Here is a 23,566-nt window from a genome sequence, read left to right on the forward strand (position 1 = left end):
AGTCAGGGAAGATAGATGGCTTGTGCTGACCTTGACAGTGACATCTGCTCTCTGTTTTAGGTACTGGCTGATGAGTTTAGCTGGTACATTTTATCTGTGTGACACTGCTTGTGTGTAGAGCATGAGGAGCAGCTGAGGTGGCCTGTGTTGGACTGTCCTGGGCAGGTACCAGAATTGAACAGAAACAGGATGGGAAAGAATCAAAGACTGAAAAGATGATAAGTTTGTGCACTTGAAATACCCTGTTTGCTGGTAGGGGCTTCAGCCCCTATGAACCACTGGGATGTAGCCCAGGACCAGTAAGGTTCATGTTATCAGCAAGAAGTTGTATTTTAAACGTCAATTTTACAATCTGCTAGCTGCTGCTCATTTTCATCAAGTGTGATGTCGTCAGCAAAGCATCACAGCTGCTTCTAAGTAAAATGCAGTAAGCAACTTGAATAGCTCCTTAGGACAGGAACTGAAAAAAATCTGTCTCCATGAAATTAATGCAAGTCCATCGTGGAGACTGAATCTAATGAAGCCAATGGGAATTTGGTCAGACTTCCAGGCCCAAGTGAGTCTGGCTAGCTCACAGTTTCAAGGCTGATTTATGTCACTGTTATCTTAATCTAGCTGCCATATTTGGGCTGCTTCTGATTGCCCAAGTACTTTCTTTAGAAGCGCTCTGCCCACGTAAGTGACTCAGGTTTGCAGTGCTGGATGGAGCTGCACTGAGATGCTCTAAACACAGTGAATGTGTGTCTGTGGAGGTTTATACAAGCCACACTGAATGAGTGTGTGTGCTTGTTGCCACAGGAAAGGCTCAGTAAACAACTGCTCACTGCCTTGTGTCCTCATTCTGCCACGGAGGTTAGTCCACACGACCTTGCAGGGCCACAAATGAACCACAAAGAGTAATGAAAGAAACCTTGTGCCTAATGCAATAAATTTCATATAAGGTATAAAGGAAGTTGGTGCAGATCTATCTTGTTTCAGAAAGAGGTTAATGCTGAGATGTTCAGTAAGATTCTTTTTCATCTATTGGTAGTGAAGTGTCATTTGGAAGACTGGTCACTTGTTGAGGTGAAATTGGATGAATTAAAATAATTCTTTTACTTACAATGTTCACATTTATATATAAGTAGTAAATAGTCAAAAGCTAGTTTGTTTTTTGATGTTGCTCTTTATTTGCCTTTAAAAGTTACAGTAATAAATTAAAAGCACCTAGAAGTGGAGGAAGTAGCAAGACATAAGCCCGCAACTACAATACGACACAATCTGAGAAGGTAAGTGAGAACATCCCCAGGAAAAGCTAGAAGTATTGTAAATAAAACTTTTCAGAGTTGGCTGGTGACCAGAGAACATCATAGCTGGGACAGCTTCACTCCGTGGTGTCATTTTCCTGTTGTTCAGAGATAGCTCAGGCTGGTGGACCGCTCTTCCCTTGCATCTGTTATGCCCTGCTCATCAAGGCGAATTTCTGTCCTGCAAAGTACCTCAAAATGTCACACAGAGCAGGACACCTCCCCCATTTTTGGTGCCTGTGAATTTAATGGTTGTACCCAGAGCCGAACTCAGGAGGCACAAAGGCAACTCAACTGCAGTTTTTAGAAGTTACTTTGGGCACTTTTGTTTGATTTGTACTCTGTCACATGGAGTCTGTGAAAATGACACTCAGAGAAAAGGAGAGCAAGGGTTAGAAGCTGTTGGAAGCTGAGCAGGATTCCTGTTGCCAATGTGGTAGCCACAGTTTATGAGATGAGAATCATTGACTTTATTGTTTTATCTCAATGTTCAAAGCTATCACCTGGGGTAACTAAAGTGAAATATGACAGATCAAGTAATTATCTGTCTAGTTTTCTCCCTACTCCTCTCAAATGTAATAGGGCTACGTAGGTTGACTCCCGCCTGCTCTAGTAAGATTACTAGACTAAAAAAAACTATTTAATTAAACCTACAGAGATAGCCCAAACCCTCAATTCACCTCAGTGATTAATGTGAAGTACTATAGTAATGATAGTCTGATGAGTAGCAGCAGCAGTCATGCAGTCAGAATACATGCAGAGAAAGAAGTCAACAGCTGTAACTATTCACGCCACAATGGAAATATGAGAGATGCTTTTTTTTTCTTTGTTTCTCATTTCCTGTGCAAAGAAATCCTGATTCTGACTGATTCTCTGTTCAATCACTGGGTCAGAACCTCAGCTCTGTAGATCAATGTGTCATCAAGGGGTCATGACAGGTTATGTCAATGAAACAGTGCCTGTATATTCATTTTACTGAAGAGATATTACTTAAGAAAATATAGAGATTTCCTGATTTTACATGTCAAAAACATGTTACAAACATCAAATTAATTGTTTCATGAAAAGGCCTGGGAATAGCTAGTTTAAAAATTAAATTGCTATAATGTTTCCAGCTGGGATTTTCCAAGGAGCTTAGGGTACTTCAGTCTGCAAATGACACTGGAATTCAGGGACAGACTTTGATTTCTGATTTCCTGATTTCCTTCTTAAATCCCATGTTCAGGAGTTCATAAAGGGAAAAGTAGTCAGCAATGGAAGAGGCCAATAAGGAGTAAACATAGATAGGAAAGCCATGCCATTAAGTTATCAGGAAGGTTGAGTATAGCTAAGAGGTTTAGTTTCCCTGGGCAGCTGCCAGTCCAAACTGACATTTCTTCTCGTCCCTCAGCATGTGGCCTTGTGCTTCAAAAAACTTCTTCCGGCCAAGTGTGCAAGCACAGGAGCCATAAGGAGCTTCCACTGGAACCAAAACCTGAGGGGGATGAGCACAAACACAAAGGTTATGTTTGAGACAGGGATGTGCCAGCAGAAAATGCAGCTTTTTACCTCCTTATAAAATCATGCCCAGACCCTTTCTCTCTCATATGAACATCAGTGGTAGATGCTGACATCACAAGTAAAAGTGGATCTATAATGTCCACCTGAAGGAGGGAAAGGATAGGAGAGCACAGTAGCAGAATCACAAGAGTTTGGAGGGAGACTAGAGCATAAACAGACTATAGACATCTGTGTCAAATGGAATAACCCAATTTTTCTCTTTCATGTGAGGGTAATGTAACAGACTTTCAGTTGGACCTAGCTGGCAGCTAGAGCAGCTGTGGAGGGAGGAGCAAATATACCTCACCCCCTACCTCTTGCCCTCTGCCTGATCCCAGGCTGGTACCTCATCCACTGTTGGACCAATCTGGGATGCCACAGTGCATTCTACTTGGGTAATGCACAGGTTGACATTATAACTGAGAGTCAAATTCAGTGGAAAAAACAGGAATATTTTTCAGAGACAGTCTCTGTTATAGATTCTTTTGATTTCCAGAGTATTGCACTTGACCTTTAGCTTAGCTTTTATCAATAACACAAGACAACAGTTATTTATCCTCCTTTTGTAATCAGTGTAAGTCTTTTTAGAGGTAATGTGGAGCTTTTAATGGGACTGGGAGAAGAAATTTTGCTCACTTTATTTTATATAGAACTACTGCTATGCTTTGAGGCTGAGTATTTCTAAAGAGAGCAGGCAAGTTGTACTTGAAGCATTTACTTACTTCTTTGTCATTGGTCAAGCCTAGATTCTTCATGTCTACAACATTGTAAAAAGTGTTGTTCAAGACGGCTTCTATGACCTGTACCTGAAACCATGGAAATGGATGAGACAATGAATTAGGGCACCCTTTCAGTCAACAGCCTGGCAAGCTTTTCACTCTGTGTAAAAAAGAACAATGCCACCCCTCCAGTACAGTTGATCAAATACAATTTAGTGAAAATGTGTAACCTTTCACTTTTATTCAAGTGCTGCTAAGAACTGAGTGATGTTCTCCCCCATTGTGTTCCCAGCTGGGGAGTTTCCAGTCTTAAAACTGACAGAGGAAATAACAGTCCCACATTGGTCTTCTCAGTGGTGCATTTAACATTCACTATTGTTGAAGTAAAACATCATTAGGAGGAAAGAAGATACCTGTGGCACTCTGGAGAGGACAAGCATCTGGATACTGTTGACAGTTTTCTGGTAAGAGGGTGAATATTCCCCACAGTCAGGTGGTCCGGCAAAGGCTTCAAGGATACATTCACGGATTTTCTTCCTAGAGGTAACACAGGTTCTTATAAAACCTTGCATCAGCTGTCTCTGATTAAGTCTGTAATGCTCTACTGTGGAGTGGGTTTTGTTTATATTTTGCATGTCTTTTCTGACAAATATATAGCCCATGGGATTTTGTGGAAGAGCAATTTCTCCTGTCATCCAAATTTTGTTTCCCCACCCCTGCCAGATATATAATTCATAAATAGGTTTTGTTAAAACTATTTAACAAATTAGTTATTTTGTTCTCCTAAAGTGTACCAAACACTGAACTGTTCATTTGAGTGCTGTCCAATGATGTACCCTTAGAGAGAGGAGTAGAGACGTGCCTCTCACCCCTCCTAACAAGAGCTTAGTGCTGCCACTGAGACCTGTGAGTGGCTGGTGAGCAGCAGCTGTGGATCTGGCCCTTAGACCTTCTGTGTTGTTTAGAGGGACTTTGTGAGTATAGACTGGGAAATTAATATTACTTGATATAACATACCATATGCAGTTAAAGTCAAAATCCTTGCATTCGCCGTATGACCATTTGCAGAAGAGCTCTCCACATAGAATCCTGTCATGCCTTTCAGGAAGTGTGGTATGCTCATTCTTATAGAAGCCTTCAAACCCAGACTGCGTTGTCTTCATAAGCTTCAGGTCCTTAATTCCAGCAAAGACAACCAGAGGACCTGTGATTGAAAGTTACCAGAAAACATGAGCTGCTTTTCACACAAAGAAAGAAACCTTTGGGTGCATACTTGCATTGACAGCTCCAGAGCCAGAAAGCAGACAATAACTTTCTGCATACAGAAAGAGACAGAGAGGTTAGAAACAAGACAGAAACTACTGAAGTCAGGCTCAATCTAGAAAATGGAGAATCCCATCAAGTGATCTGCAGTTACAGGAAACAGAAGTAGGCATTTTAATTTCATTTGCTTGGAATCATGACACGTGTTGTGTTGGCTCGTGCTGATGTGATTTTCTAAAGGGAAATGAAATAGGCTACCAGTGCTGTGATGTACAGTGAGAGGTGTGGTGCCTTTTCCAAGAACATAGACAAATATAAAAATTCTCTGTATAAAGACAGAGCCTCAGTCAGTAATTTGCTTTAGATACCCATCCTGTTGGGAGTTCTGCATCTCTGAGAATGAGAGCCAGGAGCCAATGCAAATCCCTGCAGTTCAGCTAATGAGCAGGAACTGGCACTGATACAGATACCACCCCCAGGTTCAAACTGACAGTGGCTTTCTCTGGCCACTATTTCTAAAATGAGCTGTTGAGGATCACTGCTGCATGGGTGGATCATTTCTAAAGACAAAGCAGTTATGGCCTGAACTTTTTCTTCTGACACACCATTTGAACAGCAGCTATATCAATTTCAAGCAGTCATTTAGAGCACACCAAGATGGTAACCAAAAATTTCACTGACCAGAGGTGCCAAAAAGCTGAATCAGGAAAGAGAAACTTCATGGCATGCAGGCTCATTCAGGACTTGTGCAGATAGTCAGTGGCTGAAGCCCAAGCTCCTGGTTTTGTGCTGCTCTTGGTGCTCACACTAGCTGGTTCAAAATTAATCCTTGAATATGTCAAGTGCATAGTAATCCTGCCTTGGATTTGTAAGACTGACAAATTTTGTCTTTAAATGATGTCTTTGAAGGAATTTATACTGGAAATAATTCCACCATAGCAGACATTTCTAAATTGCATGGTTTTTTAGAGGTTTGGGTGTTTTTAAACTGCTCTGTGACTGGATATTATGAAACTGCATCTTACCTATTTCTTTTCTTGTTTACATTCATTATTGTTTTTGAATGAGTCTAAGGAGATGTATCTGTCATTTTGCCTATGTCCCCCTGTTATTTACTAAAGCTTTAAAAAAATCTCAAAAAGGGCTGACACTGGACAGGATATTCTGAGTTTTGTACAGATCTTGAATAATTCATCACTTGGGTATAAGACTGTGACACACAGGTATTAATATAGTGCAGATACTATCAGTGAACCTGGAGAGATACTTGTCTTATATTCAAATACTTAGCCTTGTTTGAAAGAGCTCCTTGCAGCAGAAGATTGACAGAAAGGCTGGCTGGCTGTGCAGCAGTCAACCTGAAACTCACTCCAAAGGATGCAGCACCCAGGGAGAGTTTCCAAGGTGAACAGCTCATGCCGTGCTTTTTGTGCTCGTGCTGTCTTCAGTTGACAAATTTTGGTTCTGTTAAGTTACTTACAATGTTTTAAGTTTCCAAAAAACTCTGAGCCTTTTATCAGCTGATATAATGGCAAAAAAATAATTCTATTAAACCTCACTAGGGTTTTTTTTTCATGATGAGAAAATTGTTAGAAAAAAAGATTAACTGAGAAATGAACTCTCGTGTCTGGCTGATAGGTGCATAGGAGGATGCTAAATATAGAGAACATTCTCTTAGAGGAAAAATAAGTGATTTGAAAATCTTCACTTTGGTTATTGTTCACCTAGGCAGGGAATTCTAAAGAAACAACTAAAGGGCTACATGAAAAGAAGTCTAAAAAGGAAAGGTGGTTTCTTCACTAAGCCATAAAGGCTTACTGTTTGTGTAGAACCCTAACTTGCAGAATTGCATATTAAATTTTCATGATGATGAAAAATTTGATATGATCTGCATTAAGAGCAGCAGCTTTTTAAAAAAGTATAGGTTCTTTTTATTTATTTTTTTTTAATTCAGGTGTCTTTTTTAATGTTTTCCAGAAAATACAGTCAATACTACTGAGGCTGCCAAAAGTGAAGCAGTACTTAACATTACTAGAAAACATTAAAAAAGATGAGGCCAAGTGGCAGTGGAGACTTGTACAGGCTTTCTCTGTTCTTTCAGCAGGAACACAGGGACAGTGCTCAGATCCACCTTTCAAAATTTGTGTCCTGTCTGCAAGTGAAACTGGTCTTGCCATTGATTCTGGGTAGGGTGGGAAACAATTCTAAGTTACATTAATGTAGCATAGATAGGTACTGAACTAATGTCTAAATCTTCTAAAGCCATTGTGTGAAATGGTATAGTGGCCTCAGGTCAGTTCCCAGTAACCCAGGAGATGTGTTAAACAAAACACCATCACAGTGACACTGAACTCAGGCTTTTGTGGCGAGCTGTAGCAAGTAGAGATAATTTTTACACTTCCTTTGGAATGCCAGTTCATGGAAGGACAGCTGAGCTTGAAAGCCTGTCTTTAAAGTATCACAAAACTCTTGGTCAACCCAAATACTGCTTTGTTTACTTGTGACGTGCAAAAACAGTAAGCACACTCTGAAGAATTTTCATGTGAAAAATGGTTCACATATAGACCTGAGTGCTCACAATGTTCAAGCTAGTCTGGCTTGCAGCAATGAAATTGCTTTCTTAGAAATAAAATCAGGGCATGTTGACAGGGGGTTGAAAATTACTCCAAACCAGGCAATTGGCCTGCAGCAGTGTGGTATCAGGTAAGGATCAAAGGAGACTTATACTATAAGGTACAAAAGTAAGCAGCCTGCTCTCAGAAGGCGGTTAAGTCCTGTGGCAAGATTTAACAGTTCTGCTGGATGTGCTGTTGTGACCATCCGTGTTTGGGATATACATACAATGTGAGCTATGTTAGTTCTTCAGCCATGTCTCAGAGATCAAGAATGTCAAAATTTCACTATAAAAATATTCTTTGGTTCAGATCTCTGGAGCAGTTTGGCTGTGCCCTAAGCCCTGTAACACCCATAGCTGTCTCTAAAGCCTTCTTCATCTCTCATTGGCAGAAATATTTACAGAGAAGTAGGGGATGTTGACAATTCTTTTCTCACCATTCCGGCACTGCTCAGCTTCACAGAAGCGGATCCCATCGGGAACACATATGAACGAGTGGATGTGGGGAACGCCATCCTGCAGTTCAGAGCAGACATGTAAGTAAAAGCACTGCAAATACCATGTTAATTTGAAAACAGGAGCTATGAGAGTGAGGAATGAGTACAGCATAAACAAATGGAATGTATTAGTATTTTAGATACCTCATGCAGGCGTTGCCATGGTACTTCTTGAACGTAGGTTTTGACGTACGCCACTTGGCAAAATGTTGTCATGAAGTGATTGCAGATATCTATAGCAAATTCTTCTAAACTTGGGATCTAAGGCAGCAAACAGTATTATTAGAAAGAAGCAATTACCTCATGTACAAAAGTAGATTTTTCTGGTTGTTCTTAGTATTTGGGAAGAATCACTGTGGTTAAATACACATTTCTCTTATTTCTAGCTTGGCTCACTGTGCCCAGTCATTTGACCACCTTGCAGCATATGCTGCAAATAGCAGCTACAGTTGTGTCAAAAATCTCCCATTCTGTGGTACAGTGAGCCTCAGTCCTTGGACTGAGAGAAACTGCTGCAGGAATCTTATGCTTATAGGATATAATGCTGAAATAATAATTTATCGTGATTATTCTGCTTGGTATGGGGATATTCTAATTAAGTTTTACAGGGTAAAGATGGGATTTCATTGGGAGAAAATTAGTGTTACAGATTGTCATTTGTCATTACGATACATGCAATTGGTGGCAGTAAGAGCACAGAAGAATTAAGAGGAGTCTCATGCCTTGAGACCTTCTGTTTAAAAATAATACACAGGAATAATGTAGGATTATGGGCTATTAAATTTAAAAAGAGAGAGAGAGAGAGAGAGAGATATGGCTTTATATGACAAATCCACAGAAACCAGGGCTACCTCTTGAGAAAAAAAAGGCTTTGGAAAACTAAGAGCCCACAGGACAAGCAGTGGAGGAGGAAAACTTTCTCAAATCACTTTGGTACTGATCTGATATGCCAATTGAAAATAAAGCATTAGTATAGCAAATACTTCAAAATGAAGGTGTAAGAAACAGCAAGGCTAGTTAAAAAATAAAAAAAAAATACCCCATTTTTTTTGGCCAGCACAAGGACAATATTCTTTATGGTGTCTGATATGCCAATTGAAAATAAAGCATTAGTATAGCAAATACTTCAAAATGAAGGTGTAAGAAACAGCAAGGCTAGTTAAAAAATAAAAAAAAAATACCCCATTTTTTTTGGCCAGCACAAGGACAATATTCTTTATGGTGTCTGTAGGTATCACAAGAGAATTGTTTCCGTCCAAGTACTCCTGAGGAGAAGTCAGCCGGAGATGTGCACACACTTCCACTTCTTTAACGAAATGCTTCTTCCCCTCTCTGTGAAGGCGAAGGAACTTAATTGTATTCTTGCCATATTCACAGTTGAGGACTTCGATGTCCTTGATCTGCAAAGAAAACACGTGGCAGTTGTAAAGAAATACAGTGGAAGCCTGAGTTATGCTGTCATGAAACAATGTCAATGAAACATAAACAGTGCTTACGGCCTTTATTTTTGTAGTTACCTGTGACAATGAGAAGATTTTCATTATAAATTGCAGAGTCCTGACGGGAAGAAAAAATGCTTTAGGAGACCATTATTATATTAGTAGCAACTATGATAGAATTTTAAAATTTTCTTGGGGACAGGTTATAGAACAGGAGTCACAGTGAACTAGTCTCTCACTTGTCATCTGTGAATTAGTCCTGACTATATAGACCTTCACTGAGTCTTTTGTCTGGGATTATTGGTTTTGTTTGCATTAAGCCCTATTATTAAGTTTTCCCCTGCTTCTGTCAAATACACATCATTTACACATCTCTTACAGTGTTGGAGAGTCTGTACTAGCAAGGTAACAAAATTCTGCAAAGGTTGTGATGATTTCTATTGCAGTAAAATATCCAGAGCTCATTGCATTAGACTTTCCATGAGGCTGAAATATCTCACACTCTGTATCAACAACTTTTAATGTAAATCAGCCCCTTTTCATGTAGGCATAATGAGAAGGGAGAAAGAGCATCTTCCACACCAAAATATAAATTGAAGCTTTTTATGTGTGAGTTGCTAAAAGATTATCAGATGTGCAATTGCTCAATTCAGACATGTTTGTTCCTAAGAGAAATACCAATGCACTTTAAAAGTAGTTGTAAAAAGCATTAGCTGATTGTAGGTCAGTTCCTTTGGTTCAGAGATCAGAGCGTTTCTCGGGCTCAGCCCCGAGGGCTCAGCTCCCGGCGGTGACCGAAGGCGCTGACCGGGAACGCTTCGGGCAGGGCTGCGCTCCCTGCGGGGGCTGGGCGGGGAGGCCGGGAGCTGGAAATGATCTTGTTTTGCTTATCTGAACACCTGGGGGTTTTTTCAGATAGTTGTGAAAACTTTGTACGTCAGTCATGGAGCACTAAAAAGAAAACAAAAAGGGTTTCGGTATCTGCAGGTTGGAGCTTTTGTTAAGCAGAATACCATGAATATTCTACATAGTCAAATTTTTTCTGTTCTTTGTCAAAAACATAACTTGTCAAGTGTCATTTTGTCTCCTCAAGAAGCCGTGAACAGTTTCCGGCGGCCCCGGGAGCCCTTGCCCCGCTGGCCCGGCCGTCCCTGCAGTGGGTCCGGGCTCCAGGCTGGCTGCGCGGCCCGGGGTGTGCTCCCTGCTCCGTGGGCAGGAGCTGACAGAGCAAGCACAGCGCACTTCTCCTTTCGGAGCTGCCGGGCTGGCCGTGCGCACAGGGACAGCAGCATGCCTGCGGGATCAGCGCGGTGCCAGCCCGCCCTGCTGCTGCTGCTGCTCTGCTGCGAGCCCCTGTGCGCCGCCCGGCTCTCCTGCAGGAGCGAGGGCGGGCAGGCGGTGGACTGGTGAGTAGGAACCGTGCAGGGAGAGTGCAGGGCGAGTAAATAGAGGCATCGAGGTTAAACCGCGGGAATGGGTGGGTCACCGAGAAGCAGTGCAAAGGCAATGCTTGGTTCGGCTCTGTTTGCCTGTGAGTCGTGGCTGAACGCTGCGTTTGGAAAACCTAGGATAAGTTATTGAAATCTGCTTTCATTTCCCTGAACCAACCACCGTGCTGCATCGTGACTAAGGGCAGGATAATGACGGGTTTACACGGCGTTCATGTCTCATGATCAAAGGGAACATAACCCGCGTTGGGGTGCCAGGGCTGCGGTGGCCAGCGGCAGCCCCGGGGGCACGGCCGGGCCGGGCCGGGAAACGCCGAGCGGGGACAGCCCGGCCCTGCCCTGGGCCCGGGGCTTGCCGGCAGCGCCAGGCCCGTCCCCGGCTCTCGGCGCTGAGGGCAGCGGGGCCCAGCCCGCAGGGCTGGCGGCAGCAGAGGGGCCCTGCCCGGGATGCAGCAGGCAGGAGTCGCTCCGTGCCCGGAGCTGCCCTCACGGTACCGCCGGTGCCGCCCCAGAGCCGGCAGCGAGCCCGGCTTCGGGCATTAAATGGTTAATTGGATTAATGCGCTTTCAGGCTGAAAAGAGGCGAAATACAATTGCGTAATATCCAGCCCAGATTTAAAAAGTGTAATGAAGGCTCTTTAAAAAGAGCGCATAAACTTCCTGAAGATAAGTATCAACCAATTTCAAAGGAAAAATGTTTTTCTTGAGAACAACGATTAGTTTGGATACGAGTGCTAAAGAAGTCTGCCCATCCCTTTCCTTGCACACGGAGGTGACTGCCGGGAAGGCTGGCGCTCCTCACACAGGCAGGAGCACAAAGCTGGCTTTGTGGCAACGCTCTCTGTTGGCATAGCATCAAATGTATGAGGGTCTAATCCATCCCTGTGACTTGTCACCTTTGCCAAGGCCCTTCTGGATAATTTTCAGGACCCAGACTCTTAGTTGATGTAGCTACCCAGGAACTAAAAGGTATGAGATATTTAACTTCTCCCTAAGCTGGAATTATTCCTTGCAGAATGAAGTTTTTTGTGAAAAACAAACAAACACAAACCGCCAAACAAACCTGGGGGTCTGCATAGGCAAATCCATGTTCCCTTTCACAACTTTAGCAGGTAGGACAGGGGGATTTCCTTTTCAATATGCCCTGATAGAAAGAAGAGAAACTTGCCTGTCTGCTAGGGCAATCCTGGTTTGTTGAGAAGAAAGAGTCAGCCTTTGGATTCTGGATTTGGTTGCTATGAAGCTGACAAGAGAAGCAGAACTGGAAGTGCTGAGAACAGCCTCCTCTTAAAACAAAAGATGTCAATGCCCTTTCAGACACACAACACTGCATTGTTTTCAGTTAGCAAGAGGTTTATGTGAGTTCTTGCTTTGCAGGGGTTTCATCCTGCTGTATTCCATAATTACTCAGTTTTCACACACCCTTCATTTGCACTGAACCAGAGGAATCACTGGCTTTATCTGAGCTGATCCCATCTGTGCTCCCAGCTGCGCTGGCAGCTCCTCCCCACACGCAGTACCTGGGCGGGCAGAAGTCTCTCCTGTTTTCATTTCACTCGGGATCTCATCCCACAAAGCTCCCTGCACCTCCCACAGGGGCTGCCAGAGCAAACGCCCGTAGGATCGGCTCTCTGAGGAGGGCAGAGGCTTTCCTTTATTCATCTAAACTCATTGTGTTCTGTGGGAAGCCTTCCCTGCAAATAAAAGCCAAAACTGCTTTCTGAGAAATGTGAGTCAAGGACTGAAGGCACCATGCACATTGTTTGTCTGGACTTTTTTTAAGAGTGTGGGGAGGAAGGGAAGAAGTAAAGATGTGATTCTTGCTTGTATGTTGTGTTCAGCCACAAGCAAACAATGTGACAATGCTGATCCGGTCTAAGCAGATTTGCTTCTTCTTGGTTCTCGGGAAAATAACTCCTATTCTGCTCCCACAAATGCCCAAGTTCTGAGAAATTTACTGTGCTTGAATAGCAGGAAAGATTTTATACTACTTTAATTGGTAACACAGCTGGCTTTCTCGAAGGAGCCAAAACTTGTATCCACTGGGAATTGGCAGGCATTTTCCTGATATGCCTACGAAATGCTAGTCAGTGAGCTACCTGCAAAGGTGGATTTGTCAGATGCAAGGCTGTAAACACTTCCAGAGCATAAATATTTCAGTAGGTTTCAAAGTAATTTGGGAAGGCTTCGTGTACTAATTCCTGGATCAGCTCTTACTGTAACTACTGCTATTCCTCTCCTTTCCAAATCTTCATTTCAAATCTTTATTTCAAATAAAGGGATTGTTGTGACTCCTGGTGCATGTATAGGCACAGAGCACTCTCCCCAGCCTAGTTATATAAATCACTTTCTTCTCTGTGATCTGTCATCAGAAATTATTTCTCCTGAGATACTTTAAGGAGATCATTCAGTCAGTGGCAATGCAGGTGGATTATCAGGACCACCACTGGTGTGTGTTTTTTTCTGCCTGTACATGTCAATTTCCCACGGATTAAATGTTCTTCTCTTGCAAAATGTTTTCCTGCCACATCTTACCTGTGTTTTCAGATGTCTTTTGTGACCAACCTCAGCCTGTAAGTCAACTGGGCAAGCTTTATTCCTCCTGATACACTTGATGGGTTAAGCACAGGCTGCATTTTTGTTAAATAGTATAGATTGAAAATAATGCCACTCAGTCCTTACTGTTGACATTAATAGCAAATTACTCAATTACAGCCCTCAGAGAAAGCAGCTGAGTTAATTACATTGTGATTAATCCTGTGGACTTGTACACTGGGAAAACTTGTTTACTTTATCAGGAAGCTTAGTATGAACTGAGCCATTTACTGACAATATTGAGTACTTTACAGTTTTGAAGAGATTTGTATTCCTGGCTAATGGTTTGAAAATTTCCAGTCTGCAACACTTCATCAGAGTGCAAGTCTGTTATGGAAAGTAGGATTTGAACTACATTTTATCACTTTGCTTTATACTTATTTTATGGTTGTGATACATGTAAACATAATATAATGCATTTTTTATTTCAATACTAACTTTATCTATTTCATATAAAGCCATATTTATATAATATATAAATTGTTTGACCTGGGGAAATGTTAGACTGGATTTGGGACTTGAGGTTCTTTACCAGAACCAGGAGCAACAGGGATTTCCTGGACTCAACCAAGGCTGCCTCAGATTCTTCAGTGGTACCAACAGCAGTCTGGCCACAGCAACAGGAATGGTGGCAAAAAACCAAAACACAATTGCTCTTCCCTGCTGCAGGTTCGCTCTTTACAAGTTGCCAAAGCATGCCAAAGGGCAGATTCCCACGCTGGGACTGGAGTACCTGTACATGGATGCCCTGGCCCCGCAGTGGCAGCCCGGGAAATACCTGATCAACGTGACACAGGGCGCTCTGGGACAAACACTGCAGCAGCTCTATGACACCTATGAGTCCAAGGCAAGTGGCACTGCATTTTTGCCAGTGTGGTGACTTGATATTGTATGCAGATGACATGAAAACAGCCAAAATAAGCACATAGGGCCAGGCCTGACTGATGGATCTGCTAAAACACATAGAGGGGAGGAACACCTTGACAGCTGGGCAGATTATTTGCAGTTTTGGCTACAATTAGGAATAATTCTGAAACTCCTAATTTCTAGTCAAGCTTTTCATATAGTTAAAATATTGTCCATCAAAAAAAGTGTTTGTACAGTCTCCCTTTTGCTTCTTTTCTGCAATTCATGTCGAGCAACATCTGAAGCTGTGAATTCAAACCAAGGCCAGTGGTCATTTTTACAGACACGTGTCCTAAGCCTTCCAGTGGGCATGTGTTTCATACTCTGATTCAAATCAAATCTGGGTTTTCATTGTCCCCCTGAAATCACCATGACTGCTCCAGCTGTGATATACTGCTTATTGACCTTCTGTTTGGCTCCCATACTCAGACACCTCACATTTGTGTGAAGTGATTGTAAAATATCACAAGATCTCCCTATAGTTTTTCCCATCTATGTAGTATTGTTGGGAGTCTGGGTGTGTCTTTGCATTTCTCCTGTGGGTTTGTGGTAGGTGCAATCAATTTGTACATAGAAAAGACTCCCAGAAGTCACTCAAATGTTGGCAGTTCAGAAAACTATCCTATGCCCAGTCTTACAGTAGCTGCAATAAACTGTTTACAAGCTCATAGCACATTGGGAGGGGAGGCATGTCCCAACTCCTTTGAAGTTCTCTAATCAGGGGAAATAAGGTGCAGCCATATGCAAATATTTTGCAGAAAAGCTTTAATTGCTTGCCCTTCATAAGAACAGTTGTCATGTCTATTTTTACTCAGCAAATATTTTTACCAGATCTGATTGCTAAATCAGAGAGAGGCCCAGAAAACAGAGAGTGGAACTTCTTTGCAAGCAAGGAGCCATTAAACCCATGTAAACTGGCTTAGCAAGCATCTTCAACCCTTGGGAAAGGGCTACTGCAGTGACTGAGAGAATTTCCACTTCATGTCAGCTGAGGCCCTAATGCTGAGTCTTCAGGTTTATTTTACTGTAACAGCTGTGGAGACTGTGTCAGCTGAACTGGGAGCAGGGTTAGGCTCGTGATGTTCATACAGAGGAATCCTGGATTCTTTCTGCTGTTTCCAGCTAAGTGCCTTCCTTTTACTGAATGTCACGTTTCAGAAATGTGTGTTTCCCTGCAGGAGAACACCACTGCATATGCCATGTACAACGATGAGGTCCCTAAATCAGACTCCAAAGGGTCGAAATGTGGACACACCAAAGGTACACCAAACTACTGTTTTCTCCTCTCTAAAGTTGTGGATAGCATCTACTTGTCTGTCTGTTTGTGTATCTGCATATCTAAAATTCCTGCCTAAAGCAAAACTGAAGAGTGATTTGCATGGTGTGTGGTTTTTGTAGTTCCCTATGCTGCAGCTTCTGTTTTGGTTTTGCTATGCCTGTGCTGTGTGAAGGATCTTGGGGCTTATGGACTCCTTATTTCAGAGTTGAATTTAATGCAGATCCTTTTAACACCATCCTGTGCCTAATGACAAAGCAGTACAGGATGTGAAGGGGAAGATGTCCTCAACAGAAACCCCTCCAAGCTTTCTGGGAAAAGAAACTGCTGCCAAGATCATGGAAGCATTGTAGGATATAGTTACAGAAAATTGAGAGTTTAAAGAAGTCTAAGCTTCAGTGGAGTTGAAATGTTCCCCTGTGGAAGCAGATGGGGTTTGCCCATCCACACATGAAAATGAGCACATTTTGCAGGGCTGTATGTTCAGGCTGCAGCAATGGGCACAGCTCAGGATCCCTGCTCCACCCTGGAGGGGAGAAGCATAGCCTGCCCCTCTGCTGCTTCCCCATGGGGGAGGGACAGTTGGGTCTGGGAAAGAAGGCACGGTGGTGACAGAATCTGTTTCCCCTTATCCAGTGAACATTTGAAGTGAAGATGAGTAATGTAGAGAGGGTCACAACCCCTAAATCGACAGAACTCTTGAAGACAAAATTTGAGCAGAGGAAGGGGGTATGAAAAGATTTTTTTCAAATAACACATGATGACAGTTTGAGTTATGCAGGAAAGAATTGATGCAATTTTAATACAATATTAGTGTCTCCTATGGTCTATTAATCCACTCTAGAACAGCTTACTGTAGACATTAACACATTGAAATGTGGTATCTGCAGCAGAAAAACCAAAGTAGGGCACAGCTGTATTTTCTCAGGATTTTTTTTTCTCCTTAATTCATTTGTAGTGTCTTTTATTTTGACAGGATTTCTGCTCTTGGATAAATCACAAGGCTTCTGGGTGATTCACAGTGTGCCCCTGTTCCCTCCCATCCCTGAGGATGGTTATGGATATCCATCTACTGGGGAATCCTTTGGACAGACAGCCATCTGTATAACCTTCAAATATGATCAGTTCACAAAAATAGGTATGAAAAGCTTCTCTCTGAGAAAGCCTTTGTCTCACCACACCTCTGTGACTGCTTTCCTTGAGGTTTCACCTCAAAAATTTCTTGTTCTTGACCTTTTTTTGTCACATTGGGAAACCAAGTGGGGCCTGGAAAGAGCATTCTTGGCTTCAGTTGTGTTTATCCAATGATTTCCTGTGTGAATGTGGGAAATTCACTCTTCCACTCTGTTTTCACCTCCCTGTGGGGACTATCAGGATAATAATAGTCACAAGTGCGTATCAAGAGCAAACTCAGTCCATGCAAACAAAATGCTTCGGAAATACAAAGTAGGATGATTAATCATTTTTAACAGTAATAGCTCAGTCAGCAGCAGTCATCTGCACTTCTAAAAATGTAAGGCAACCATTGCTTGAGCTGGAGTAGTAGCCTTGACTCACCAGAAATATGAAGTATGGAATAAATATCACCTAGAATTTTCCCAGGTATTTCTTTGCTGCAAAATTTGCCAATACTAAATATATAAAAACCCCAAAACCCAACAAAATATAGCTGCAAGATTCAGAACTATCTGACAGTGATAACTGGTACTGGAATCCTGAGAAGGGACTATTGAGAGACATTAGTATTGGCATGTTCCTCAACTCTTTTCACACTGTTTTTTCACTTTTATAGTTACAAACCTCAAATCATATTAATGAAAGACACATGCTGTGCAAATTGCCAAGCTGGCCAAACCTCAGAGCTATCTAACCCAGGTTCCTGTTTGTGGAAACACATCTATGCATGTGTTTAGCAGAAGAGGACAAAAAATGAGATGTATATGCTAATGCTTTTCCTGCCTCACCCTCCCAGCTTCTGCTAATCTGTGGTTCAGGGATTTCCTGAGCCAGAAAGACTGGAATGTTTCTGATGGACTGGTCTTCCATGAACTCACCTAATGGGCTCATTTGTTCCCTTGCTGTTTTTGCTATCCATGGCAAGAACTTCTACAGTTGAGCTGTGCATTGTTCAGAAAAGGAGATTTCTTCTGCAAATTCAATCCAGATGCTGAAAGTCAAGTTCTGTTCTCCCTAAAACCAAACTAGTCCCTTTGGCAGCTCCTCTGTTTGCATTTGGCTGGCAGCTGTAACTGACTGGAAACTACTCCTGTAAATACAGACAGGTTTGGATTTACCCGTGATGTCTGAGTGCTCTGTGGCTGCAGAGAGGCTTGAAGATGAGCATGGGTGGAAGTGGCAGTGGACCAAGATCACCAGATAACAGTTCTGCTAGAAATAATGAGGTGTAAGTGGAAGCCTAAGCCTGCTCCCCAGCCAGTCTTTGTGCTGCAGGGCCAGTCAGAATACAAAGCAATACACAAATTCTTGGTTGCTAAAATAAGATACTTTGACACTTAGCTCATCCAGGAGATAGGCTAAATCCACGAAGGATTTAGGTTTTCTGTCCAAGACAGAACTTTGCCCTCTTGATTGCTTTTCTCTAACTCATTTTATTCTGCATGTGTTCATTTCTGTGGCTTTTTCTCAGACCAACAAATGCTGAGTTATAATCCAGGAATCTACAGCTGTTCCATCCCTGACATCTTCCAAGCTGATCTCCCAAATCTGCAGAAACTCTGTGCAAAGTCCAGGCTGCCCCCAGCCCCCTTGCACCACCTCTCCAAGCTCCAGTCAGCTCATGGGGAACCCTTTCTCCACTTTGCAAAGTCACACTTGTTCATAGATGGTAAGAGAACCTTTTGGTCTCTCTATAGCACATTCTCAAGTAATTCTTAAAATATGAATTAATAAATTATTTAAAAATGCATATTCTCTCTGAGGGGAAAAAAAGGAGTTCAGCTTCAGAAATAAATGTAACAGAGGGCAAAGATGCAAAGATCCTATGTTCTCTCAGCCCTACAAGGCAAAAAGCTGTCTGGTCCATCCTAGGGTATTCAACAATTAGATTTTCAGGAAAATTATGTTCCATTATTCAACAGTAACAACAAAGAAGAAATAGGGGGTTTGAATCATCGGGGGGTTTTGTTATAGAGAAGACTTGCAATTTTTTTGTCCTTCCCCTTTTTTCCTGCTGTTTGTTTGTAACGGGTTTTCTATAAGAGGAAAAAGTAGAAATGAACTTCTGAAAAAGGAAAAATAAGGGGAGGGCGCAAAATTCCCTCTGGCTAACTTCATGCATTACAATGAAATGAGCACAATTTAGATTATGCTTTTCAGTCTATCCTTAAATGAAGGAACATGAAACACTGATTGCCCACTCCCTATGTTATTCCACAGATATCTATGTGGCCTGGATGGCTCAGGAACTGAAGACTGATTTGTTGGCTGAATCCTGGCAGCGTTCTGGTGAAAAACTTTACTCAAATTGCTCTCTTGACTACCATGTCTACAACATAAACATAATAGGGATGCCATTGAACTCCACCTTTCACTCCATTAATGATCATTCCAAATGGGCTGTTTCAAGGAAATACAAAGATCAGTGGACATGCATTGGGGACTTGAACCGTGCTGCTGAGCAAGCTTGGAGAAGTGGTGGGTTCATCTGTACCCAGAACGAGCAGATCTACCAAGCCTTCAGGAATTTGATAGTCCACTATGAAAGCTGCACTTCTGCTCCCGGAGAGCTGTAACCAACCATTCCTCCCAACTAGCACAGCCCCTGTTACATGGGAAGTGTAGGAAATGTCTCCTTTGATCTGTGTTTTCACTCTGAAAGCAGCCCTGTGAGTTTCCAGGTGTGCTAGGCCATGCCCTTGTTAGCTGTAGGAGCAGGTGGTGTGCAGGTGAAGGGCAGCTGTTTTCCTGCGTGTGGGGCCCTCAGGGGATGCGTGCTGGGCCCTGCTCTTCTCCCCTGGCTCCTCTCACCATCCCTGCTGGGATGGAATGGGACAGGAGGGACACTGCTGCACGGGGCTGCCCCAAAGCACATCCCTGTGAACGCCTGCACGGGCATCCCTGCGCTCCCGGGGACGTGGGCTGGACGTGGGACCACAGAAACCTCTCGTGAGCTGGGCTGGCAGGACTGGGCAGGTAGCATGGGCTAAGTACCCCCACATACTTCAAAACTGCCCTGGATTTCTGGCACTGTTGAGATAAATCCCAGCATTTCTGCTCAGCTTGGACTGAATCTCTAAAGAGCTGAGAAAATAAGATCTGGACAGGGAGATGAGTAGATCTCAGGACAGGAAGGCCTAATTTTTACATGATTCATTTTTAGAGAATTAATGAACTTTAAATCGTCTTTAAATTATCTGTAACCAATAGCTTGGGAATATTTCTAGTGCTTTTAATCATGTACAGCAATTTTATAACAAATAAACATGTCTAAACTATGAATAAGCAAAATAAGGAGTAACAGTGGTCTGTTTACATTCTCCCTCTTCCATCTGTAGTGTTATTTGTGGTTGGTTACAATGTTTTTAGCTGGCAAAAGAAAAATTGAGGCAATTAAGAAAAAATATAAAATATATTTGAAGAAAGGTGCTATTTAACCTACACTTTCACATTGCAACAAATGTGGCTGTTGATTTTCAGTATCTCCAATCCTAGACTTAGGACCTGAAGTTTGCATGGACTTGCTATAAAGACAAAGCTGATTTGCAAAATCCCAATACACTCTTGTGTTCAGATTTCAAAAGTGTATCTGTTTAATATGTTTCTATCTCTTTTTTTCCTGAATTGCTAATATAAACTCCAGTCTGAAGATCTGGCTGTCCCACTGATATTTCTGTTTTGCTGTGTTCATAGTCAGTACCACTGATCCTCCACGGAAGTAGGTATGAAGAAATGCCCCACAACCACAAGAGGTTGCCAAAGATTTCTTTCCCCTTTCACCCTGAATAATCAGCCAAACAACAAAGTGTACAAAGTGTCAAACAAATTAATTTCAGAAAACATTTATGCATATTTCTTGAAGAGATAGAAATCATGTATGTGGCCTGCATAATGAAGGGAAATGTACAAGAATAGGTTTCATAATTAGCCAGTCTGCATCGAAGGTAGCTCATAGCTTGAGTCTCATGGCTCAATAAAAACAGTTTTGTTGCTTAGATATCCTGCAAGAAATTTTTTATTTTATTTCTCTGCATATGACCCAATAATATTTGATAAATAATTTGTTTGATAATGTTCTTTCTCTGACACCTGTCAAATTGTTTTACATATTTACTTCTTGTTTTGCTAGCTGTGGTCAAGCAACACTTTTTGTGGCAGTGAAAATTGCCAGTGACAGAGAACACTGTGCCATGGGATGGTGTAGAGCATGCTCAGATAAGCCAAGACAAAATTAATCTCTCTTGCCTATCTTTTCATGGCAGACACTAACCTAACCTGCCTGGCTGAGCTCTTGTATTTTGCCCACAGCTTTGTGTAAGTACAGCTTCAGTGTACAGGACTGGCAAGAAATTCCCCGCTGGAGACGGTGCTGGTGAGCTCACCCTGTGTGTCACAGATCGCCTGGGTCTGTGGCACAGCCTGTATTTCTGGTAGTATTTTCAATTACTCAGCCACAGCATTTGAGTCACAGGGTTCAATAGCAAAGTCTCTGTCCCATTGGTTGTCAGTGTTGCCAACCTGCTGCTCCCCAGGCCAGGAGTCACCAGTGCATCACTTGAAATAAGTGCTGATTGCTGTTCTTAATTATTTGATCAATTAATAGCTGTCATAATGTTTTACAAGACCACTTAAACATTCCTCTTTCATTATACCCAAGACTGATTGCCTCCATTTTAGCTGTAACTGAGGAAGCGTAAAGAGCAGTGGAAGATGCAGAGAAGCAGCTGTACCATACAGCACCACAAGCACCTCAGCAGCCTGGCTGTGCACACACTCATTTCAGTAGGGCAGCAATAAAAGGGCTGCAGATCTGGTTCTCTCATTTTTTGACTGTAAACAGCTTCAATTCGGTTCTGCTTTTGTTGTGTAACTTCTGTATTTGCATATCCTTGTATTTCTGCTACACATGTTATGAAACATGGGCAGACTGTTTCCTAAAAGAGACTAATAATCAACAAAATAAACTGTATATATTTTTAAAGGGTTTGTAACTCTAAGACTTTCTTTGAAAACGCAAGACCAAAAGCCACTTACTCAATCTCATGGGCCCTCACAGCATGCCCTGGGTGAAATGTTTACTTTTTGCCTATTTTTTATATACATTAATAAAGTTTTTAAATTTAAAATAATGCTGTTCTATTTTAAGATGGCAAACACTCAAGAAATACCTGCCTGTTGCAGTGATTCTGTGCGGCCTCTGCTGCCCACTGCGCCCCTTTGGAGTGGACAGACAGACAGACTTTGGTTCCTGCAAAAGGGGACACGTGGTGTGGCCCCTCTGCAGGTTCAGGGGGACCTGCTCAGCAAAACTGACCCTGCAGAAGGACCCAGACCCTGGGCCCTGGCACAGAGAGGGAGGAAAGCTGCTGTCCTGTGTGGAAACCTGGAGTCTCTTCTCTGCTTACAGGTTTGGCTATTCTGACCCTTGGGCTCTGTTCTGCTTAGACTAAATGAGAGCATTTATTATACATGAAAATTGTTTGCCGAGGGAGTAGGAGAGGCCAAAAGCAAACATTATTAATCCACTAAACACTACTGTACTGCAGCCAAGTTTGTCACAAACACAGCAGTAGGGATGGTTGTTTGGTATAAATTGCCTTGTAATCATTTCCACATGCCAAGGCTCGGTCCCAGCACACCTGACATGATCGTGGGGCATAGGAAATGCAGATGCAGCCTCTCCAAATCCAGTCCCCCCACCCCAGGGCATCTCCTGCCCTCCCCCAGCCACCCCAGAGCAAAGGCAGAACTCTGCCTCCTTGACACTGCTCAGAAAACCTGGCTGGTTCTTCTGTAAAGCCCTGTATCCCTGAGGATGCTTCCATAATGCTGGTAGTGGTATGTCAGTGGGGCAGTGGTTTGGTGTGTGCAGTTTTACACAAAATTAAGAGGTCAAGGGATTAAATTGTAGAAAAAATAAAAATATTAAAAAAACTTGAAGGTTTAAAAGTTTAAGCAGTGTGAGTTTAATTCCAGCTGGGCAATTACAATACTGGAAAACAGGCAGAGGCATGGCAGCCTGAGCCCACTTCACAGGGCAGCCTTTGTGGCAGAATTGCTTCTGGTGTCTCCACAGCAACTGAACATACCCTGAGCTCTCATGATGGGAGTGATGAGCAGTGTGTTGGAGAATTTCTCAAGGACTCTGGAGCTCCATGCCAGCTGCCTGCCAGCAAGTCAAAGGAAGCTTTGGGAGCAAATTCTCTGAGCTGGGGAACTTCTCCAAGGCATGCTAACAGCCCAGTGCTTTGTCCTGTCTCAGGGGTCTGCAGGCATCCTTCTGACTAATGAAATGCTCAATAACATCATTGTGAGAATTTTTTTTAATGTATCAAAGCATCCTTGGCATTATTAGCATAGCCACATAATTATCCACAGAGAAACTTACACCCATATGTTAACGCCCATAAATTATTGTGCAGATTTCTTTTATACCTTTATTTTCAGTTTCTGGGAAGGATACATCGCTGAGTACTTAGTGCAGTAATTGCTTCAGAACATGTAAGCTGCCCTGCAGTAAAATGTTCAGGAGGCAGAGTGGTGCTGGCAGCATCATCTGAAAGCTCAGTCAGCCAAAGCCTGACTGTGCTCAGGGTGTGATGCAAGAATATGATGCACCTCTTTAATTTCACAAGAGTTTCTTAAAAAAATAGGAATTAAAAAATGAGAATGGAGATGAACAAATTTGTGTTAGGCTAAGTGTGAGAAAATACTGTTCGCAGAAGGGAAAAAATTCTTCATAGTAAAAGGCAGAGAGCCTGATCTGAAATTCCAAGCTAGGATAGCTATATCAGTGTATTCTAGATAT

General features: G+C 42.5%; 2 protein-coding genes across 4 annotated transcripts in view; one reads left to right on the top strand and one right to left on the bottom strand.

Moving 5' to 3' along the window:
• Positions 1-21,887, top strand: part of DNASE2B (deoxyribonuclease 2 beta) — a 33,000-nt gene extending 11,113 nt beyond the window's left edge. Inside the window, exons 2-9 of one of the 3 annotated variants that reach the window (XM_063407381.1) lie at positions 1,184-1,268; positions 3,837-4,008; positions 7,814-7,957; positions 14,070-14,247; positions 15,485-15,566; positions 16,559-16,720; positions 18,230-18,427; positions 18,979-21,887. In XM_063407381.1, the coding sequence (XP_063263451.1) occupies positions 7,956-7,957; positions 14,070-14,247; positions 15,485-15,566; positions 16,559-16,720; positions 18,230-18,427; positions 18,979-19,334 (978 nt within the window). In that variant the 5' untranslated portion in view covers positions 1,184-1,268; positions 3,837-4,008; positions 7,814-7,955 and the 3' untranslated portion in view covers positions 19,335-21,887. Of the gene's footprint in view, positions 1-1,183; positions 1,269-3,836; positions 4,009-7,813; positions 7,958-10,504; positions 10,764-14,069; positions 14,248-15,484; positions 15,567-16,558; positions 16,721-18,229; positions 18,428-18,978 lie in introns of those variants that run through there. The other 2 variants (XM_063407382.1, XM_063407380.1) reach the window with 2 other exon arrangements.
• LOC134555620 (uricase-like) lies at positions 1,281-10,286 on the bottom strand. The gene is made up of 7 exons (XM_063407386.1): positions 9,100-10,286; positions 8,063-8,179; positions 7,859-7,937; positions 4,562-4,748; positions 3,958-4,081; positions 3,548-3,631; positions 1,281-2,760 (listed from the first exon to the last, which is right to left on the bottom strand). The coding sequence occupies exons 1-7, from the start codon at positions 9,457-9,459 to the stop codon at positions 2,623-2,625; spliced, it is 1,089 nt and encodes a 362-aa protein (XP_063263456.1). The 5' UTR covers positions 9,460-10,286; the 3' UTR covers positions 1,281-2,622.
• Positions 21,888-23,566: the final 1,679 nt, after the last annotated feature.

This window comes from Prinia subflava, chromosome 10, assembly GCF_021018805.1.
Source record: "Prinia subflava isolate CZ2003 ecotype Zambia chromosome 10, Cam_Psub_1.2, whole genome shotgun sequence".
Taxonomy (NCBI): domain Eukaryota; kingdom Metazoa; phylum Chordata; class Aves; order Passeriformes; family Cisticolidae; genus Prinia; species Prinia subflava.

Excerpts from the sequence above, each read along its gene's own strand:
- LOC134555620 (XM_063407386.1), bottom strand. The coding sequence starts at position 9,459 with ATGAAAATCTTCTCATTGTCACAGGTAACTACAAAAATAAAGGCCGTA. Across the intron at positions 8,180-9,099 it reads TGCTGGCCAAAAAAAATGGG|ATCCCAAGTTTAGAAGAATT; the intron begins GTATTTTTTTTT and ends TTGCTGCCTTAG. Across the intron at positions 7,938-8,062 it reads CATGGCAACGCCTGCATGAG|GATGGCGTTCCCCACATCCA; the intron begins GTATCTAAAATA and ends TCTGAACTGCAG.